This window comes from Cuculus canorus, chromosome 5, assembly GCF_017976375.1.
Source record: "Cuculus canorus isolate bCucCan1 chromosome 5, bCucCan1.pri, whole genome shotgun sequence".
NCBI lineage: Eukaryota > Metazoa > Chordata > Aves > Cuculiformes > Cuculidae > Cuculus > Cuculus canorus.
Window position 1 is genome coordinate 35,464,266 of NC_071405.1, and position 18,017 is coordinate 35,482,282.

General features: G+C 39.2%; 1 protein-coding gene across 1 annotated transcript in view; it reads right to left on the reverse strand.

Moving 5' to 3' along the window:
• Positions 1–18,017, reverse strand: part of MICAL2 (microtubule associated monooxygenase, calponin and LIM domain containing 2) — a 135,859-nt gene that overhangs the window by 59,637 nt on the left and 58,205 nt on the right. The window contains exons 15-22 of the mRNA XM_054068117.1: positions 14,808–14,879; positions 14,085–14,234; positions 12,835–12,939; positions 11,171–11,389; positions 10,844–10,945; positions 10,109–10,240; positions 939–1,046; positions 418–513 (exon numbers count right to left, since the gene is read on the reverse strand). Of these exons, the coding sequence (XP_053924092.1) occupies positions 418–513; positions 939–1,046; positions 10,109–10,240; positions 10,844–10,945; positions 11,171–11,389; positions 12,835–12,939; positions 14,085–14,234; positions 14,808–14,879 (984 nt within the window). The remainder of the gene's footprint in view (positions 1–417; positions 514–938; positions 1,047–10,108; positions 10,241–10,843; positions 10,946–11,170; positions 11,390–12,834; positions 12,940–14,084; positions 14,235–14,807; positions 14,880–18,017) is intronic.

The window sequence follows — 18,017 nt, forward strand, 5'->3', positions numbered from 1 at the left end:
CATCCCTGCTGTGACAAGAGAGTACCACGCGTGGGACAGAGAAGGCGCAGGCTTAGCAGAGCCCAGGCACCTACAGACAGCAGCACACAGTCCACACAACTCTAATTTGTCAGCAAAATGTGGCCTTGGAACAATTTTTTAATGATAAGTGCAAGTCACAATTGTCATTGTCACAAGTCACTTGTGCTTAGAAGTTGAGAATCCTACTGCAAATCTGCCACTAGTCCATTTTGCTGTGATGGATCATTTCAGAGTATGAACTACATGAAACTTTCCAAATGAACAACCATGCAAATGGAAAAGTAAACAAATACAATTTTAAAAATACAATGTTAATCGAGTTAGAAAGAAATGGAAGCAATCAGAACTTAGTGCTGGCTAATAAGTAAGTGTCATCACCACAACACAACACCTTACTTTGCTTCCCAATACCTGACAGCTTTGAGCAGAAGAGACAGGAGATGGAGAATGAGGAATGGGGCAAGAACCTGTAGCTCTGTCCAGAGACCGCTTCTGAATTCAATACAGAACAGTGTCAGAGTTTAAAAAACAGCTCTCTCAAAATGAGGCATGGTGATTCAGCATGTGTGTGTTAAAAATAACTGCATAAACATGTACTGCACAAAACTTTCTTTAGAAGCCACCCTGATTAATAATTGTGTTCTGTTACTAATTGTACCAGTAATTATATTTAATAAAAGCCTCCCGATTTCAATTCCTACAAACAGGTAATAAAAATATTAATAGAAGACATGGTGAGCAACATTTTCAGCATATCCACACATCAGCATATTTTGCCAATATGCACTTGATTCCTTATAGTAAGTGTTAGTCTAAGATCTTTCATAACACTTTTACAACCAGAGTCTTAAGTCATGATGACATTTTGGAAACACCACTCATGTCAAGTTATCGCTTCTTTCTGGGTTTAGTCTTACCAGTTCAAGGGGGGGAAGCTGTGGCTTGGGTCTGTGATCATTCACATACAGATTGACAAGAACTTCAGCCACAGCTCCAACTGCATGAGAGACCTTTCCTACAGTTATCTAACCAGAAAAGGGGAGAAGATGAAGAACAGAAGAAAGAGCTTTAGTTATGCTTGAAAAAGAATTTAATAAGAAAAGGACAAGAATTATTTGAAAACATGCAAACGATGATAAAGAGAGGCTAGGAAAAAGAGCAGAGGCAAGGTCTTGCAGAGTACAAGCGTGTTCATGTGGGATCAGTGTAGTTCAGCTTGTGGCTACAGAAGGCTCCATGCAGCCCACATGCTTCTCCCTGGAGACAATACAGAAACAACTGCTGGGAGCAATTGCTGCTCCCACAGTGCAAGTACTCCTGCTGTGTTCATGAAGAGCCTGAACTGGGAGCTACTGCGTAGCTATCAGAGTTAGACCATTCTGATAGATTAAAAAAAAAAACAACTATTGTTCATTTTGACTTCTTAGGATTTTGTTGTGGTATTTCAGAACAGGGGGTGAGGACTAAACTTCACATTAATGGATCACCAACTGTGGCATTTCAGGAAACATTCTATGAAAATGTACTGGAAGTCCCACATGGAAATGTTTTGTTGATACTCACAGAGCAACCATTCTGCCTCTCCCTAAGGACTCATCTTAACACCAGGGACAACTGAACTATGCTCATGAAAGGAAGACATTTTTAATCTGTTTTATCATACTATTGCAGCCATGAATATTAAGCTATTTCCATCCAAATTCATCACATTGACAAGCCCGCAAGGAGACTGCAGTTCCTTAGGCTGTGGCTCCAAATGCACCACAGAGATCACCGAGTGCATGGTTGACATATGACTCTCCTTGAAGCTGCTGAAGAGGGCTCTGCTCTGCTGAGTTGCAGGGTGGAGGGGAGCGAGAGTGGAGGGGAGTGAAACGGAGATCAGTGGCCACATCAAAGCCCATATGTGCAGCAAGGACAAGTGGGGGAGAACGAGCTAGCCATTATGTCTCCAAAACTCATTTGCTTATCAGGATGACCAAACTGGCCCCTGGTCACCCCCTCCTGTATATCAGCACAAGCATGCAGTTACACCATAGCCACAGAAGAATTGGAGGTAATCCTGAAAACAGAAGTGTTAATAAGATCTATGAATAGAAACCAATATATGTTGTAGTTGGATGACTTATGGATGTATAAACGGTAAGTTCTGTGTGTTGGAAATGGCTTGATATATGGCACTGGATTTTTCGGATCCCTACACGCTGGTGGAGGTTGCACTGGCCGGGATGCCAAAGCAAACCACTGTGTCCATTACCAGTGGCACCACTGACCAAAGGTAAAGAAGATAAAGAGCTGGGCCAAGCAACTAACATCAGCTGGACCCCCACTAACATCAACATAACATCACGGGTCCAATCCCTCGAAGCATTGGAGCATCTGCTAAAACTTCACCTGCAGCAACCTTGTGGAAACATCTATAAAGACTTTATCTCTGAACTCTGCACAGGTCGTATAGTCCCTCACAAACCCTTACAGGATATTAATATGGGTCTAGACTTAAGCTTATACTCTTGACTTAGAATTGTAACATTATAGGTAATAAACTAAATGTTCAAGTGCAGTTCTGGGTCCTACGCTGTCTCCCTCAGCGTGTGACAATGGTCCAGGCTTCCTTGCCAAAACACATGCCTGGGGACTGGAAAAGATGAAAGGTGTGTCTGCACATGCATGTGTGTATGAGTGACTGGTACTCGAGTGCTCTGTTCCTAGAAAGAAGTCTATGAAAACTTTATAGTTTTACAGAAATATCTTCTACCCTAAACCAAATTTCCTGTAGTGATTTTGAGCTTAGTTTCACAGTCAATATAAGATCCCACAACTTCTCTAGTGGCAAAGGCAGCAAGAGCCATCCTGGTATAGTCAGGGATCTGACATTCTGCCTCTGAACCCAGGACATCTTTTTTCCTAGAGGATCCATGATTTCATTTCTTACACCCCATTTGCCTCCCACAGAGCCCAAATTTTAAGTCTCACATTTCTCAGTGAAATTATTCTTATACTGCCACCACACCAAGTTTCATTAATGGAAAGGTTTTAAAATATCAGAAAGTTATCATGAGGAATGGAGAAAAATATAAAAGCAATGGTATAATGATACTTTAAAATAATCTTAAAGCAGTTTTTTATCAAGCTTAAAAGCAACTATAATGCACTGTGTGTGTGCTTTCAAAATTTATGATGGATAAAAATATTCTTGCTAAACAAACAAAAAAAAAAATTCAAGCTCAGGAACTTGGGAACAAGTCCAGCCCCTTTAGAGCTCCCCTTGTGTTTTGAGAGTTATCCCATAATTAACTTAATACCCAGGCAGATACAAAATATATATGTTAAGATGTCAAAGGCCATTCGAGGGACAAGTTTCTGTACTGGTTGGTTTTGTTTAATATAAAAAGACTTTTAAAGACTGTTCAATATCTGCATAACTTGTGGGGTAACGATAGCAAGGTAAACTGTTAATTACATACTGCAATGCTGTCCTAAGTGGAACATTAAATTATAAACCAACACTAGAAGTGAGATTACACGCTACTACAGGAAAACTACATTCCTTTGTATTGTTTAAGATCACAGAAGACAAAATTTTCCTCCTCAGATTCTGCACCTCTGAATGTGCTGAGCAACTTTTAGGCCACATACAGCTTACTAACCATGAGCTCCTATGTAAAAGAAACCATTCAAAGTCAGTTGAAGCAGCAAGTTTACCTCGAACTAGTTAAATGTTGGAGCAACCAGTTAAGCAATAAGGCTATGCTTAAAGTACAAGTAGTTGAATTTCGAGAAAAGTATCCTTGAGCCTGAACTACACCTTGTAATTCACCAAGCTGGTCCATTTCTGTTCTCCACCCATTGTCTGTGTCAACATTAAAGCAGTCAAAACAAGAAAAATGCATGTTTATACATACTTTATAAAATGTTATTAAAAAGAAATGTTCTTGTAATGAATGTGAATTCACATCCCATGTAAAAGCAAATGGGATTTCAATTTAATTGAGCAACCAAAAGGTTGGTGACTGCTCTGGTCTCCTAATTAAAAACTACCAACACAAACATTGTTGGTACTGATCAGCTCGGGAGGGCAGGAAGCAAGTGGACTTGAGGACTGATTAGAGCTCAATTGAGAGAAACAGTTTAAGAAGGACATAATACTGGTGGAAATTCTTTACTGGTTCTGCTTACTGAATTGGACACATGGGTAATCAAGAGATCAACTTGCTGCAGCCTTGGTACTGCAACTTTCAGATGCCTCTCAGAGGGATCTAGAGAGACTGGGGCATTGGGCAATGACTAATGCAATGCAATTTAACAAGACCAAATGCTGAATTCTGCACCTAGGATGCAGTAATGCCAGTAAAATAGGAGAGGAATGGCTGGGGAGCAGCCCTGCAGAAAGATATCTGGGGGTGCTGGTTGAGAGCAGGCTCAGTATGTGTCAGCGGTGTGCCCTGGCAGCCAAGAGAGGAAACCACATCCTGGGGGGAATCAGACACAGAGTAACCAGATAGTCAAAAGAGGTCATTATCCCCCTGCATTCTGTGTTGCTGTGGCCTTGAGTACTGTGTGCAGTTCTGGGCCCCAGAATTCATGAAGGACGTGAAGGTCTTTGAATGCATCCAGAGGAAGGCAACAAAGCTGGTGAAAGAGCTGGTAGGAATGTCCTATGATGAGCAACTAAGGGCTTTGGTTTTGTCTAGTTTGGAGAAAAGGAGGCTGAAGGGTGACCTCATTGCTCTCTATAGCTTCTTGAGAAAGGGAAGTAGGGAGGGAAGTGGTGAGCTCTTCTCCCTGGTATCCAGTGGTAGGACATGTGACGATGGTTCAAAGTTGTTTCAGGGAAGGTTTACACTGGACATTAGGAAGCATTTCTTTATTGAGAGGCTGGTCAAACATTTGCACAGGCTTCCTAGAGAAGCAGTCAATGCACCAAACTTGTCAGCGTTTAAGAGGCATTTGGACAATGACCTTAACAATGTGCTTTAACTTTCGGTCAGCCCTGAAGTGGTCAGGTAGTTGGACTACATGATTGTTGTAGGTGCCTATTCTGGAGAATATTCTATTCTACTCAAATGTCATTCAGTTACTGAAAACAGAAATAACAGGGAAGGACAAGAATCCACCTGGGCAGCCTCATGAGCACCTACCACCATCAGAACCCCTTAGAGAATGAGAGGGACAGGGCATGCAAGACCAGAGCTGCCCTGCAAGGTTCATGATTTTTAGCCTTATATGACAACAGCATAACTGCCAAGCAACCCTTTGTCTTCTCTAAACCTCACCCTGCTTATGGGGACAAGGACTTCAATGACATCCTCACCCATTTAATCATGTCAGTTTAATAAATTCCAGTTGCAGGAGAGAGCATCTCACCCCAAATCTACACATGTTCCTCTAGAGAACCTGTCAGCGCTTACACAGCTTAGCTTTGGTTAAGCCCAAACAGATCTCTGTCTGCTTGATGCTGCTCAGGTACCCTAGGAACTCATGTATACACATAACCCCCCCACATGCAATTTTGTACTGCTGGGGCCACTATCAATATTTAACAGGCTACTGCTCACATCAGGCAGGTTTATACCAGTAGCTTTAAATCCTTTGTTGGAAAGGAATCTTAAAAGAGCTACTTTTATATGGTGAATTTCAGGAAACAATGAAGGAAACACTTTAAATTCCCCCAAATGTTTGTGATTTACTAAGACTATTGACCTGTCAATGACACATTGCCAGAGCTTTTCAGTAGGTTGATCAGAGTAGCTAGTAACATAAGAAAACTGCCTTGTGTATTTCCCTGTGCTATTATCTATTAACACCACAGCCAACTAACAAGTAAGCCTCAGTATTATTTTTATAAAACAAAAAATGCTCTCTGCCTACAAAAGTATACAGTGCTTCCCCTTTGTTGTTTTATATCCTTAATGATTTTCCTGGCTGTGTTTTGCTTTAGGATGATTTATTTATTTTTGGTACCACCTGCTACATATATTTTACCTCTGAGATAAACAACATTTAAGGAATAAGTTGCTGTGTGTAGGAAACACCCAAGCCCTGCTTACTGCTAGTAATTAAGAGTCACGTCACTGAAGGGAAGTAGTTGGTCCAAACTCTGGAGGCAGCAAAGCTTACTGATTGCAACATCTTCACAGTACTTATGACTTATTGTTCGGATTCACTCATGCAAAGCTCAGATGAACATAGTTTTCTGAAGGTCAATTGAACTTTAAACAGAAAACAGGAATAACCAAAGCCCAGCCTATAATATAATATTTGCTAATTCATAATTCTACATATGTGAATTTTGACAGTTTATTAAAGCCACAAGGTAGTTTTGATTATTACTGGCTATTTGCATATAGTGTCATATAGAAGTTAATTCTTAATAAGCTGTAACGACTGTATGTCTTTAAAAGAAACAATATGCTTTCCACAGCTTTCCTTTCAAGTGTTCCTCTCAGGACAGGCTTAATAACAGGTTTCTGGAATAAGACAGTAAAATTCTTAGCCACCATTTTCAATAAATACACCATCGTAACTAATACCGTTTCAATGAAAATTCAACAGCTGTGAAGGATCATCATGTCTGAAAACCATCTCAATACTGGCTTGAAATTAAAATGACAGTACTAACTATTCAAAGGACTGGAGGATGCTGACATTTATAGGTCATATCTCAAGAAGTCTTAGAAAACTCAAGACTTCTATTACCTTCCTTTATTCTGCTGGGAAAAAGCAGAAACAGAGAGATATGTGGGAGCTCTTTTCTATTGCCTTACCAATCCCGAAACCTTTTTTCGTACTGAAGTCTAGACTTATCTAGTGATATCTCTCAGAACAGAGACCAGAAATACAAATTCTGAGTCCTATAACCCCACCCTCAAGATAAAACAAACACAGGCAATTACCGGTATGTATTCACAGCAAAAGGTACAAATATATTGTGAAATTATCATGTGCAGCACTTGAAAATGTGCACTGCATATTTGAAATATTATCAAATTTTATTTATATAGTGCTGCATATTTAGCCAGTGTTTTATAGACTATGATGAAATTTTCATTGTTCTGAAAAGTGTGCAATCTTAAAAGATAAAACATGAGGACAAAAATTTAACCATGGAAGGGCAGAGAGAGTTTGCCCGTTATGAAGTCAAGGCAGCAGCAGGTGTTCCCTGAAGATTTAATACTTTTACAATAAAAAAAGACATAAGAAACCTGCTTCTTGGAAAAATTTTGCTTGAGGAATAACAAAAGGTAAGCCAAAACGTAGCCAGTGTAACTTAAGAGGAACAGAACACAAGTTAAGCTGCCAAAGAGAGGTAAAGTTAAATTAACACGGTTTTCACAGGACTGAATTGACCTCACAGCACATTAATATACAGAGAATTAATATACAGTCTTGCACATTCATTAAACACTTCACTAGTACATTATCAAGACAAGTAACAGTCCTGGACATAGGTCCAAAGGGCCACTGAGCCCATCCCTTGTCCCCAGAGCACGATCCACTTTATTTGTGTAAAGAAAGTGCATGTCAGCATTAAGTTCTCCAAATGGCATTGGTGCTGCAGACTGCAGGCTTCCCCCAGCACCTTGCTCCTTACCATTCAAGGGTCCCCTATCTCCATCTCCAAGACTGACCGGAATATCCATTTCCACAGTGACAATCCACCACTCCTTACCGTGCCAATAGCGGGCAGGGAGGACAGGCACCCTCCCCTTCGCCGCCGCAGCCTTGCGCAGACACCCTGTCTGTCTGACCCTGTCTAACCCCTCCACTCCCTTTTAGCTACCCTGTAGCAGGGACAGCATCAACAATATCACTTTTACTCACTGGCAACCCTGGAAAGGAAACTCAAGGGGTTTTGTTTTTTGTTTTTTTTTTTTTGTTCTCTTGGGGAAAAAAGAAAATCTGTTTACCACCTTTTCCATATCTGTAGAAACATCTACAGTAATTCATCATCACTTGGGGTTTGTTTGGATCATCTTTCTACTACCGCAGCTGCCTCAATGGGAAGGACAGTAAAAGTTTACCTTTTCACTATCAAACCTGCTATTTAAATATTCTTAAATATGCAAAGAAAACATGTGGTCCTACCAAACCAGACCAATATTTACCAAATAAGATGAAGCTATATTTACTGTGCTGGTCACAGAACAAGCTTTTCTTGCCTCAGCTGCACTGCCATTACCTCTGGAGAGAGCATTTTCAATTAAAGTAAACTCAGTCTGAGTGAAATGAAATCACAACAAACTATTACTACACCATTTAAATACAATGGCAAAATAATAAAAGATGAAGCACAACTTAAAGCAAAATGCAACTGAATTAAAACATAAAAGAAAAGATTGTTCAGACCAAATGTTCCCTAGGAAAAAAAAATAAAATCCCAGTAAAATTATTGCTCACAGAGTTTTCATTTGATTAAGAGCCTAGTTCTCATATTCTAAAGGCTGTTCACATTGGGTTTTGTTTGTTTGTTTGTTTTATTCTCTTTGCACTGTCACAATAGTTCTCCAAATCAAACAAGCAACAAGCCCTGATATTTTGGAAACCTTTACTTAGCTTAAAAACCATCACATGCTATCCCTTCTAGGTCATAAAAACTAAGAGGTAAATCCAAGCAAAGGAATTATTTTGAAGCTGAAGGGAATTAGGGGATTACCACAGTAAGGCATCTGCTGGACTTGCAGAGTCCTTAAAGGGCTATGTAGCCTATGTTTTCCTGGGAAATGAGAGGGAGTCTTGTCAACACAGCTCTATCTCAAGCAAGGTACGTGCCTTTGCAAACTGTAAGTCAGCTCAATATCTACCCATTCGGTTACAGCTGAGGATGGAGCCCGATTCCGACCACCATCAACAATATGGTGCAAAATAACCTTAGAAGAACTAGACCAGCTCCACTAAATGATCCTGCTTGAACACTCACGAGATGGGAAATTACCTTCAGCCATGGCTTACCTGAAGTATACCCAAAGCTTACTCATGAGTATTTCATAAAACTATCACTACTTAATTTCAACAAAAGCAGGCAGAATGCTTTGCTCCTAAACGGAGGTGGTAACTGATTTTGCTGAATAACACTTTTTTTGTGTGTCAGGCAGCAGAGCCACCAGATCCAGCAGCACCTATGTTGGGTCACAGCTGTTGCATTCAATACTTCCAGAAACTTAACATTTCAATACTTCTAGAAACTTCAATACTTCTAGAAACTCAACGTTTCCACTTTTATTTCGACAACAACTTGACGCAACACCGCAGTGTTCCCAGGCTGCTGCTACATAAACTGTGGGTGAACGAAAGGGAACTCGGGCCTTTGCCTGAAAAATATCAAGCTTCCTTCAATTAAAATCCTTCTAAAACAAGGGGAGGTAGAAGCCAGTCATCTTATCTTCCACAGATAAAAACACAGCCCGCTGTAACATCAGCACAAGTAGCAAGAGCTGAATATCTCTGATTCGAGTGTGTGTCAGGCAGCAGAGCCACTGGCTCCAGCAGCACTCTTTATTCAGAGTACGCACATTTCCTCTCTGTAAAGTCTGTTGTTACAAAAAGCTGCATTCTGGCGATTAATGTGCAGAAGCAAGTTTACAGTACCAATAAGTAAAAACCAAAACAACGGTAAATTCTGTCCATATTGACAAGCACTTACACCATTCTACAACATGTCCTCTAGCTAAAATAACCACTATAGTGCAGGTTCTCCCCTGCAGTCCAGATGGAAAAAAAAAAAATGCCACTGAGAACAACTAACCCATTCCTTAACCCCACAAAATGTGAAACGCTCTCTCTGCTAGGCACGTCTGTGCTATTATCCAACACTACAATGTTTAAAATAAGCAGCAATGCAAGATTATCAGAACAGAAGCAAAAATGCAATCTATTTGCTCTGTTCTTTAGCTTCATATCTGAACTATTTTTAATGATGACTTTCCTCTTACAGACATGCAGAATTAACATCAGTGAACAAAGTTTGATTCAAAAGTGAAACACAACCTATACAACAGCTCTGCTGGCAGTGCCTTCCATACAAGCCATCTCTCAAGCGCTTTAATGCAGGTTTGGATTTTACGGGAAAAATCTGTTAATAGAGTACCTGTCTAGAAGGAACAGCAGGGAAAGCTGAACCGACAGATGATGGAGTAGAGGCAGCAGCTGAATCATGAGGCGGAGGGCAAGAGGGAGTTGGGGGCTGAGGATGGGATAAGCCTTTAATAGGTAGCTTATTCTGTATAGAGCAGAAACGGGAGAGTTATCCAAGAGACAGTGACATTAGCACAGGTTAAAAGAACAATTTCACAGTCATGCATCAAAACAAACAAAGACTGTAACTTCAATTCTGTCTGTTCCCTATTTCTGCACAGTGAGGAGCCATGGAAATGATCATGGCAAAACCTTCAGGTCAAAGGATATTATTGTACTCAGTTTTCTTATTAAATATACATAAAGTGGACAGTAAGGTAAGACAGTGCTGAGAGACAGCATAAAGAAGTATAAGAAAAGTCAGACTGCACTATCAGCTACTGCTCATCAGTTCATTAGAAACTGTGAGCTACACCAGCATATACATAAATGAGACATGTTTTAACATATTTCACTTATGCTAAAGTACATTGAGTAGCTTTATGTATTGTGTATTACCTTGATTAAATTATGCAGTAATATTTAAACAAAGCCTTTTTACCAGCTTAAATGGAATCCGAATTACTTAACAGATCCATGCAGGATGAAAGGAAAGTTAAACTCAAACCCACTGCAAATTCCAACCTCCCATGAATTCTTATATGTCTCCCAATTCAGTACTTCTTTGGGTGCAAAACCTAATATTCACCTTTGGAAATTCCATGTATCCAAACATTGAGGCAAGATGTGCTGCTTTCTCTTTAATGTTCTTTTTATGGAATTCCCTATTTGCTATGGTCTGAGCTCTTTTCTGCAGTAAGAGCCAGGAAACGAAAGCCAGGAAAAGAAAGAAAGAGAGAGAGACTTCAGTTAATGTTATATACATCATCAGAATACATCAAGTTTGTATTAAGAGTTTATTGTCTTGATATATCCTAAAGTCAACAACGAAAAAGCCAGCATATCCAGAGGAAATACAGTATACAGATTAACATATGCAGTTAAGAGACAGAAAGGAAAAGAAATTGCTTGTCACCTGTTTCATTTTTTCCTCCAGGTGCTGAAGACGCTCAAGCACTCCAGAAAGTACAAATGCAGCAGAACAGGCAGATGCGAGATTTTCAGAGGTTTCTGACAGACTGGGCTGGGTATCTGTTTTTTGTACAGTCTTTGCTCTCCTGGCCTTATGATCAGAACCATTTAAAGACTTTGTGGGTTCCCTGACCTCATGTTCACTCCTAGCTACCACCTGAAACTGGGAAACACTTGAAGTGAAAAAAAAAAATCTTGTCTCTGCACTACTATGCAGTATATGCAGCTTAATAGGACGCTTCCAAAAGCACAGCACAGGCATGCACATAGCTAGAAATAAAATATTCTCACAGCACTCTCTGCCCAGTATCTACTGCACTTCTGATGCTTGTGACCATGCATTGAAATAAATCAGTCTTAAAAAACTTATGCAGGTCTTGACATTCTTCTCTAGATTTGCCCAGTTTTCATAAATAACCCCAGTTAGCATCAGTGCAGAAGAACATGACACATCATCTCCTTCTAGGGTTTTTAGAAAAGGTTTGGGTTTTCTGTTTTTGGCATCACATCTGGCCTGAAACTAAACTTGCAATCAAACTGTAAGAATATCTACACTAGTTCTTGGCATAACTCTAGGTCAAGTCTGACCCAAGTCAAGTTATAATGTATTTCAGATTTAAAGCATTTTCTGAGTTCAGAATAGGTCTCTGAATTTGCATCTTCATATAGAATAGCTTTTGCAGTAAGCAAAACATGCAAACCAGTTCAGATTTATCAAATTAAGCCTTAAAAATGACCTTCCACATAGTTTTTTCAAATTTACAGATTTACAAATCTATCAGATTTAAAGTTGAAAAACCCGATGCCAACCAACTTGCAATGTGCTCCTGATGTTTCAGGACAGCACACCTGCCTTTAAAAAAAACAACCCAATTCTCAACCAGTTTATGAATCCGCATTTTTCAACAACCTGATCTGCAGATTTCCAAGTCCAATGCAGACTACTTTTGAAATGCTGCTACAGAATATTTCCTTCCATTTAAACTCTAAAGTAAAGTAAATATCATTACTATTTAATATGAGATTGTTTTCATTGGAAATAGTAAGAAAAAAATTAGACAATGCATTAAAAAAAATCGCCACAGGTTTATTATGATGCTGCAAAAGACCCATAATTTCAGCTTAAGAGGAATAAAAAAACTGGGCATCAATATTGGCTTTTCAAAGCCTTTATCTCAGACATTTTTTTCCAGAATTCTTGTAGCAGAAAACTCCCTTTGGCTTACCATTAAGACTGCCCAAAGCACCAAGTACATGCACAGACAAATTTTCAAATACTGCTGTAATTTCCTTGCACATTAAATGCAGCTATGCAATGATATTCATGTAATCTAGATGCGATAACACAGAAATCAACACCTAGGTTTTTAGGTTTTTTTCCCACGCAGTTACTAATTCTTTTAAATAGTTTTCATATCTAGTCAAGCAGGTATAAAACTGCCTTAAACTTTAATGTGTTTTTCAAAAATCTCAGCTAAATAGATCTGTTAGTTCTGCAGATTACATCCAAATATAGTTTTCTATACTAAGTAGTTACACAATAACACCATGCTCCGAGAAGTAAGAGAAATAGTGTGCTTGTCAGGTGTTACCCATATGAGTTCCTACCTGTCTTTTTGGTTGAAGTGGAAGAAGACTTGGATCCTTAGGTTTAGCAAAGCGAGGATTAACAGGAGGGTCAGAAGAGAGCAGGGCTGGTCTATCTATTAGCTCCTTGTAAAGCATTTTTAGAATTATAAAGACAGAGTGGAAAAAAAAAAGAGGAAGATAGTAAATAGTTTTCAAAGATCTTTTGAGGCAGAAAGAAATAAAAGTTGGTTTTAAAGACATGTTACTACAGAGCTTAACAACATGTTTTGAAGATTTTTGTCACCAACTTATTTCATTAACCCCTTCTACTATCAAAGGTACACTTAAAATTCTGCTCATTCAGTATTCTTTAAGAAAGGTTATGAGCAAAAGATATCGCATCAAGGCTTCCTTCAAAACAGCCAAGCAAACTTGTACATAGGTATCTCACACAGAAAGCTCAGGGCATTGACAAGTAGCCAGGTAAAGTGCAAACAACAGTGGCTCACAAAATGAAAAAGTCACTTGACATCTACAAAGCCTATGCTTCTGGAAGACTTGAATATCTAATTAAAAAAATGGGTATACGCAGAAAGAATTAAGGAAGCTCCACCCTTGACAGAACCTCGACAACTTGTTCATCCTTACATCAGATCTCTTAGGTGACTAATCCAAACTCAGCTGACTCAAACCACCTCACTGGCTAAAAGTATGTTTTTGAGCTTATCATTCCTACCTTGAGAGCATGGGATTATTTTTTAAAACACCACTAGTCACAGTAACACCAAACCATGAAAATGCTGAGGAATGTACAAATATATTCCATCGCGCCTACTTTAAGAACAGAAATAGTAGTCAGATGCATCTTACAAAATATAAGGTTCCCTTCTTACGCTTTCTAAGTTTTCCATGAAGAAAGATAGTGCCCTTTATTCACAAAGGAAAAAAAGTCCTTCTGCAATACTGTATGGAGCTAGCTTAGACTACTACACAAAGCAAAAATTATACAGACCAGCTTACAAGAGATTTCTAGAAATTGCAATTCCACTGCACTTTATTAATATAAAAGCTATCAATATTGCACTGGTCAAGATGTATTAGTCATATTTGTTCAATAAGTATTGAGAGGAATACCCTTCATTTCCATAAAGTATAAAAAAAAATGACAACCCACTTCAAACACATAACAGATCATTTTTTTTTTTTCCCCTTGGAAATCTGCATCACATTCACAAAGAGGAACTACAGTTTAATTTCATGGATTACTTCTGTGTTCATCTATAACCTACCTGCCTCCGAAAAACTGTATTTGGAGCATTCTCTTCAAACTTTGCCAACAGCTGAGTTGCCATTGACTTAACTTTATTCTGGTTGATTCCTTCTTTGCCATCACTCTGTTCTTTCCCCGCATTTGTCCCTTGGCTTGACAAGCCTGAAGCCTGCAAGGAAACAACAAACTATGTTTTTGTCAAGTTTACCTATGACACTCATGGAGAGAAAAAGAGAGATAATGTCATCCCTACCATCAAAGCATGAATGGATATACAGTTTAGAGTACATTAAAAATGACACTGTTTAAGCATGCAAAAGTCAACAAAAAAAAGTTTTGTCTTTAGTCCCAGAGCACAGTAAAAAAAAAAAGTCAGTGCTGGTGGTGATAAACCAGAGTTGCAAAGGTAACTCAGAGTGGCTAAGAATGAAGTTGCAATGCAAACTCTCCAAACAAAAATTTGTTTAAATAACTGAGTAGGAAAGGGAAAAAACCCCAATATCTTAGATGTTACAAGAAAACCAGTGCAATTCAGGTAACTCTCTCCCTCCTTACCAATCAATTTAAATAAATTCAGCTCTTCTTTAGTGCATACCACAGCACATTCAAAGTTTTAAAGGGAGAGGCTTTTTGTTCCCACCAAGCACAAGAGGCCAAGCCCCAGCCCCGCAACTCTCACTGCTTCTCCAGCTCTGATGCTCATCAAGGAGCTGGATATGTTTTGACACCACTGAACACCAACCTCCTCAAAGATACCAAACAGGCCTTTTCGACGTCTTTTGTTAGTCTCATTTTCTTCTGTTTTCCCTTCAACCTGAAACAGTAAAGCCAAAAAAAGCTCTATGGATTACTGCAGTAGTTACCAGGTTTACCCTAGCAGTTCCTCACAGGATACAAACTTTATCAACCAGGGAAATCTGGTCTGGCCTCTGTTAAATAAGGCAAAGAGGTGAGCAGTTTCAGCGTGCAGGGAGCCTAGTTGCACTGGCATGGCTCACTAGACTCTCCCAGCCTTGTAGGATGGTTCCTCACATGAGGAGCCTGGTGGCCCTCATGGCAGTCGTCATGTATGGAAAAGCTGCCCTGTAACCCCTGATTGGGAGCTCCCACAGGATTCTGATGTGTTAAAATAAAACTTTGTACACATTGTTGAACATAGGCCCTAAAACATTGGTGTTTACCTTTTTGTCTTTCAATACTAAAGAGTTTATAATTCAGAACGCACTAGTGCATCCTTGAAGAAAAAGTCAGTAAATTCATAGAATAACTGATACTGTAATCTAGACTACTCTAGTTTCCATATAAATAACGAAATAACCCCCCACCACCACCCTTTCACGACAGCCTCCACATCTCTTAACCTAGATATCTGCATGCAGGCCACATTTTCTTACTGCAGACTTATCTCCTTTTGTGGAGCAATTATTGTCTGCCTTAAAAGTCTGCCTCCCTCATAAGGTTCATGTCCTCGATTATGCCTTTATGTCACAGTACTTAAGCAATCAAATTTCCCATTTTGTAATTCAGCTATGCACATGTTCAATTATTTTACTGAACTAGTGATTACGCAAACAATAAATAATATTTCCTACTCACTCCGCATGAACTTGCAGAATACTCAATGCTTAAAAATTTCTATCAGTCCTTATTAAATGCAGTCTTGAACAAGTGGTATTTTCTGTCTGATTAATGTCATGTTATGTTATATTGTACGAAAAATAAACTACACTCCACTTATTTTCATTTGCCCACAATGTAACTTAGTGACTGCTCAGCCAACTTGGAAAAAAAAAAAAAGAATAAAGAGAGAAAGATCAAAGAATACAGGCTTCCTTTATACATATACACTGTTTATAATAAGTCATTATGCAGTGAATAGAAGTAATCCCAGACAACTTCTAGGCAAACACCAAAAGAATCCAATGACAATACTTTAATTACTGTGTACGCTTTGTACATTGTCTTTCAATGCCCTAGCTCTCAGTAATTCAGCTTTACTCTACCAATAATCATTCGTCTACCAAGCAAGAACGAATAACATAACAGCACAGTGTATTCTGCATAATAATCAATACCACATTAAAGCAGAATTTGCCTAAGTGAATGGAGCAAACAAGATATTGCCTTTCAAAAATCTCAAATAATGGACTTTCATTAACATGTTTACAAAGAAGTGAAAGACAAAGCAATTTAATTGCCTAGCAAAACTCTAAGACAAAGGACCATGCCCTTTATTGTGTAAACACCTCCATTCATTTATTAGTCTGGAGCACAGGAAATCTCAGTTCCCCTCCAGCCCAGCTGACACTCATAAGAGAATGGAAAACATTATCCAGCCCAGAACATGCTGCCAGAACAGCTACCGCCACATGAGCTCCAGGCCCCCGCTTCCTGATCTCTCACAGCCTGCACTCAGATAAGGATCCTTCTTCCGGCCAAATAAAAGGACAAACTGGTTGCTATGGGAAGTTTAGTAAGCAGCACTGTTACCCTACTTGGCTTTTGACTCTATGGTATGTAAGTGCACTCCTACAGTAATACCTGGATAATGCTCACCACCATTTTTTGCAGGGGAAAGAACCACAGCTGAACTCCTAAGTCAAGCAGTTGCTTTCCACGGAGCTCCATTTCTCAGGTTATAGCACTCACAAATCTCTGTCCTAAGCAGAGTAACATGTTTCTTGCTAAGTTTCACGTCCCATCCATGACAGGGCTGCAAAGCCTCATACAAAATAAGATCTTGACAGTCCCACTCCCCAATCTCATTTGGAAAATATTGCTTCCACTTCTCATTTCAAACAAGCCCCTGTAGCGTGAAACCAAAAGGGCCTGTTTGCTAAGCAAATCACCTCCTGCTTTCATGTAGTGCCAAGAACTATACATCCCGTTATGACAGGAGGCTTATTTCGTGACAGGAGGTTAGTCAGAGGGCTGTACAGCTTAGTAATGGAAAGCTCTCCCACTACTAAAAGTCTATTTACTTCTGCAAATAACTCAAGGAAAAACAACAACATTGTGGTCATGAAAAACTTTTTCTTCCAAAGAAGTCGAAGTCATTCACACTAAAAGCAATGTTTATTTTGCCTATTTGGTTTCTCACTGCTTGGCTAACTGAGAACCATGTCACTTGATTTTGCATATACACAGGTAGCGGAGATAAGTTACTTCCTAACAAAGATACATGATGTTACTGGGCAATTGACTGTCCACAGCTCCTGAAAATGTGTTTGTGGATGGAAAATACTCAACATGTAAGTCAGTGTAGGAAATATCTGGAAATTATGGAGTAATTCTTTAGGGGGAAAAAAATCATAATCAAATTTCTACCAAAACTGAGAAGATAAGATAGTAACAAATTTTAAAAGCATTATATCAAAATACTGAGAAATTCACCACATACACGTACACTTGACATTTTATTAAGGATGCTGAATAGCCAAAGTGCAAAAGAAGTAGTAACTTTTTTGCAGACAAAACTTGGAGTCTCTGCCTAGGCGTAAATGAAGCAATACAGTTAAGCATTAAGGAGGTCTGGTTTAAGAAGAAAAAAAAAACCAACCAAAAAACCGTGCTTCGGAAAATGAAGAAGTTCGGTGGAGGAGTACATGCTGCTGTCTAACATGCGCTAGTTAATCTGCAGCACTTGGACTTGAGACACTGCTGTCTCTGAGCCAGGTTGTGCAGACACTCCCCAGTTAAAGTGAAGTTAAAATGAAGGGAGGCTTGGCTGTGACAGCAAAGCCCCTCCTCAAGGTCTCCTTTCAGAAGAGCACCAAGCTAATGAATAGGCAGAAGATGAAACAGTTTATTACTGAATTTCATCAGAGTAGCTTTTAAATTCAATTAAATAAAACTTTTGAAGTTGTAATCCATTCAGAAACAAATAGACAATACTCTCACTGCACACAGTCGTACGTCAGACAGTATTAACTCAGTTCTCCATACTGCTTCC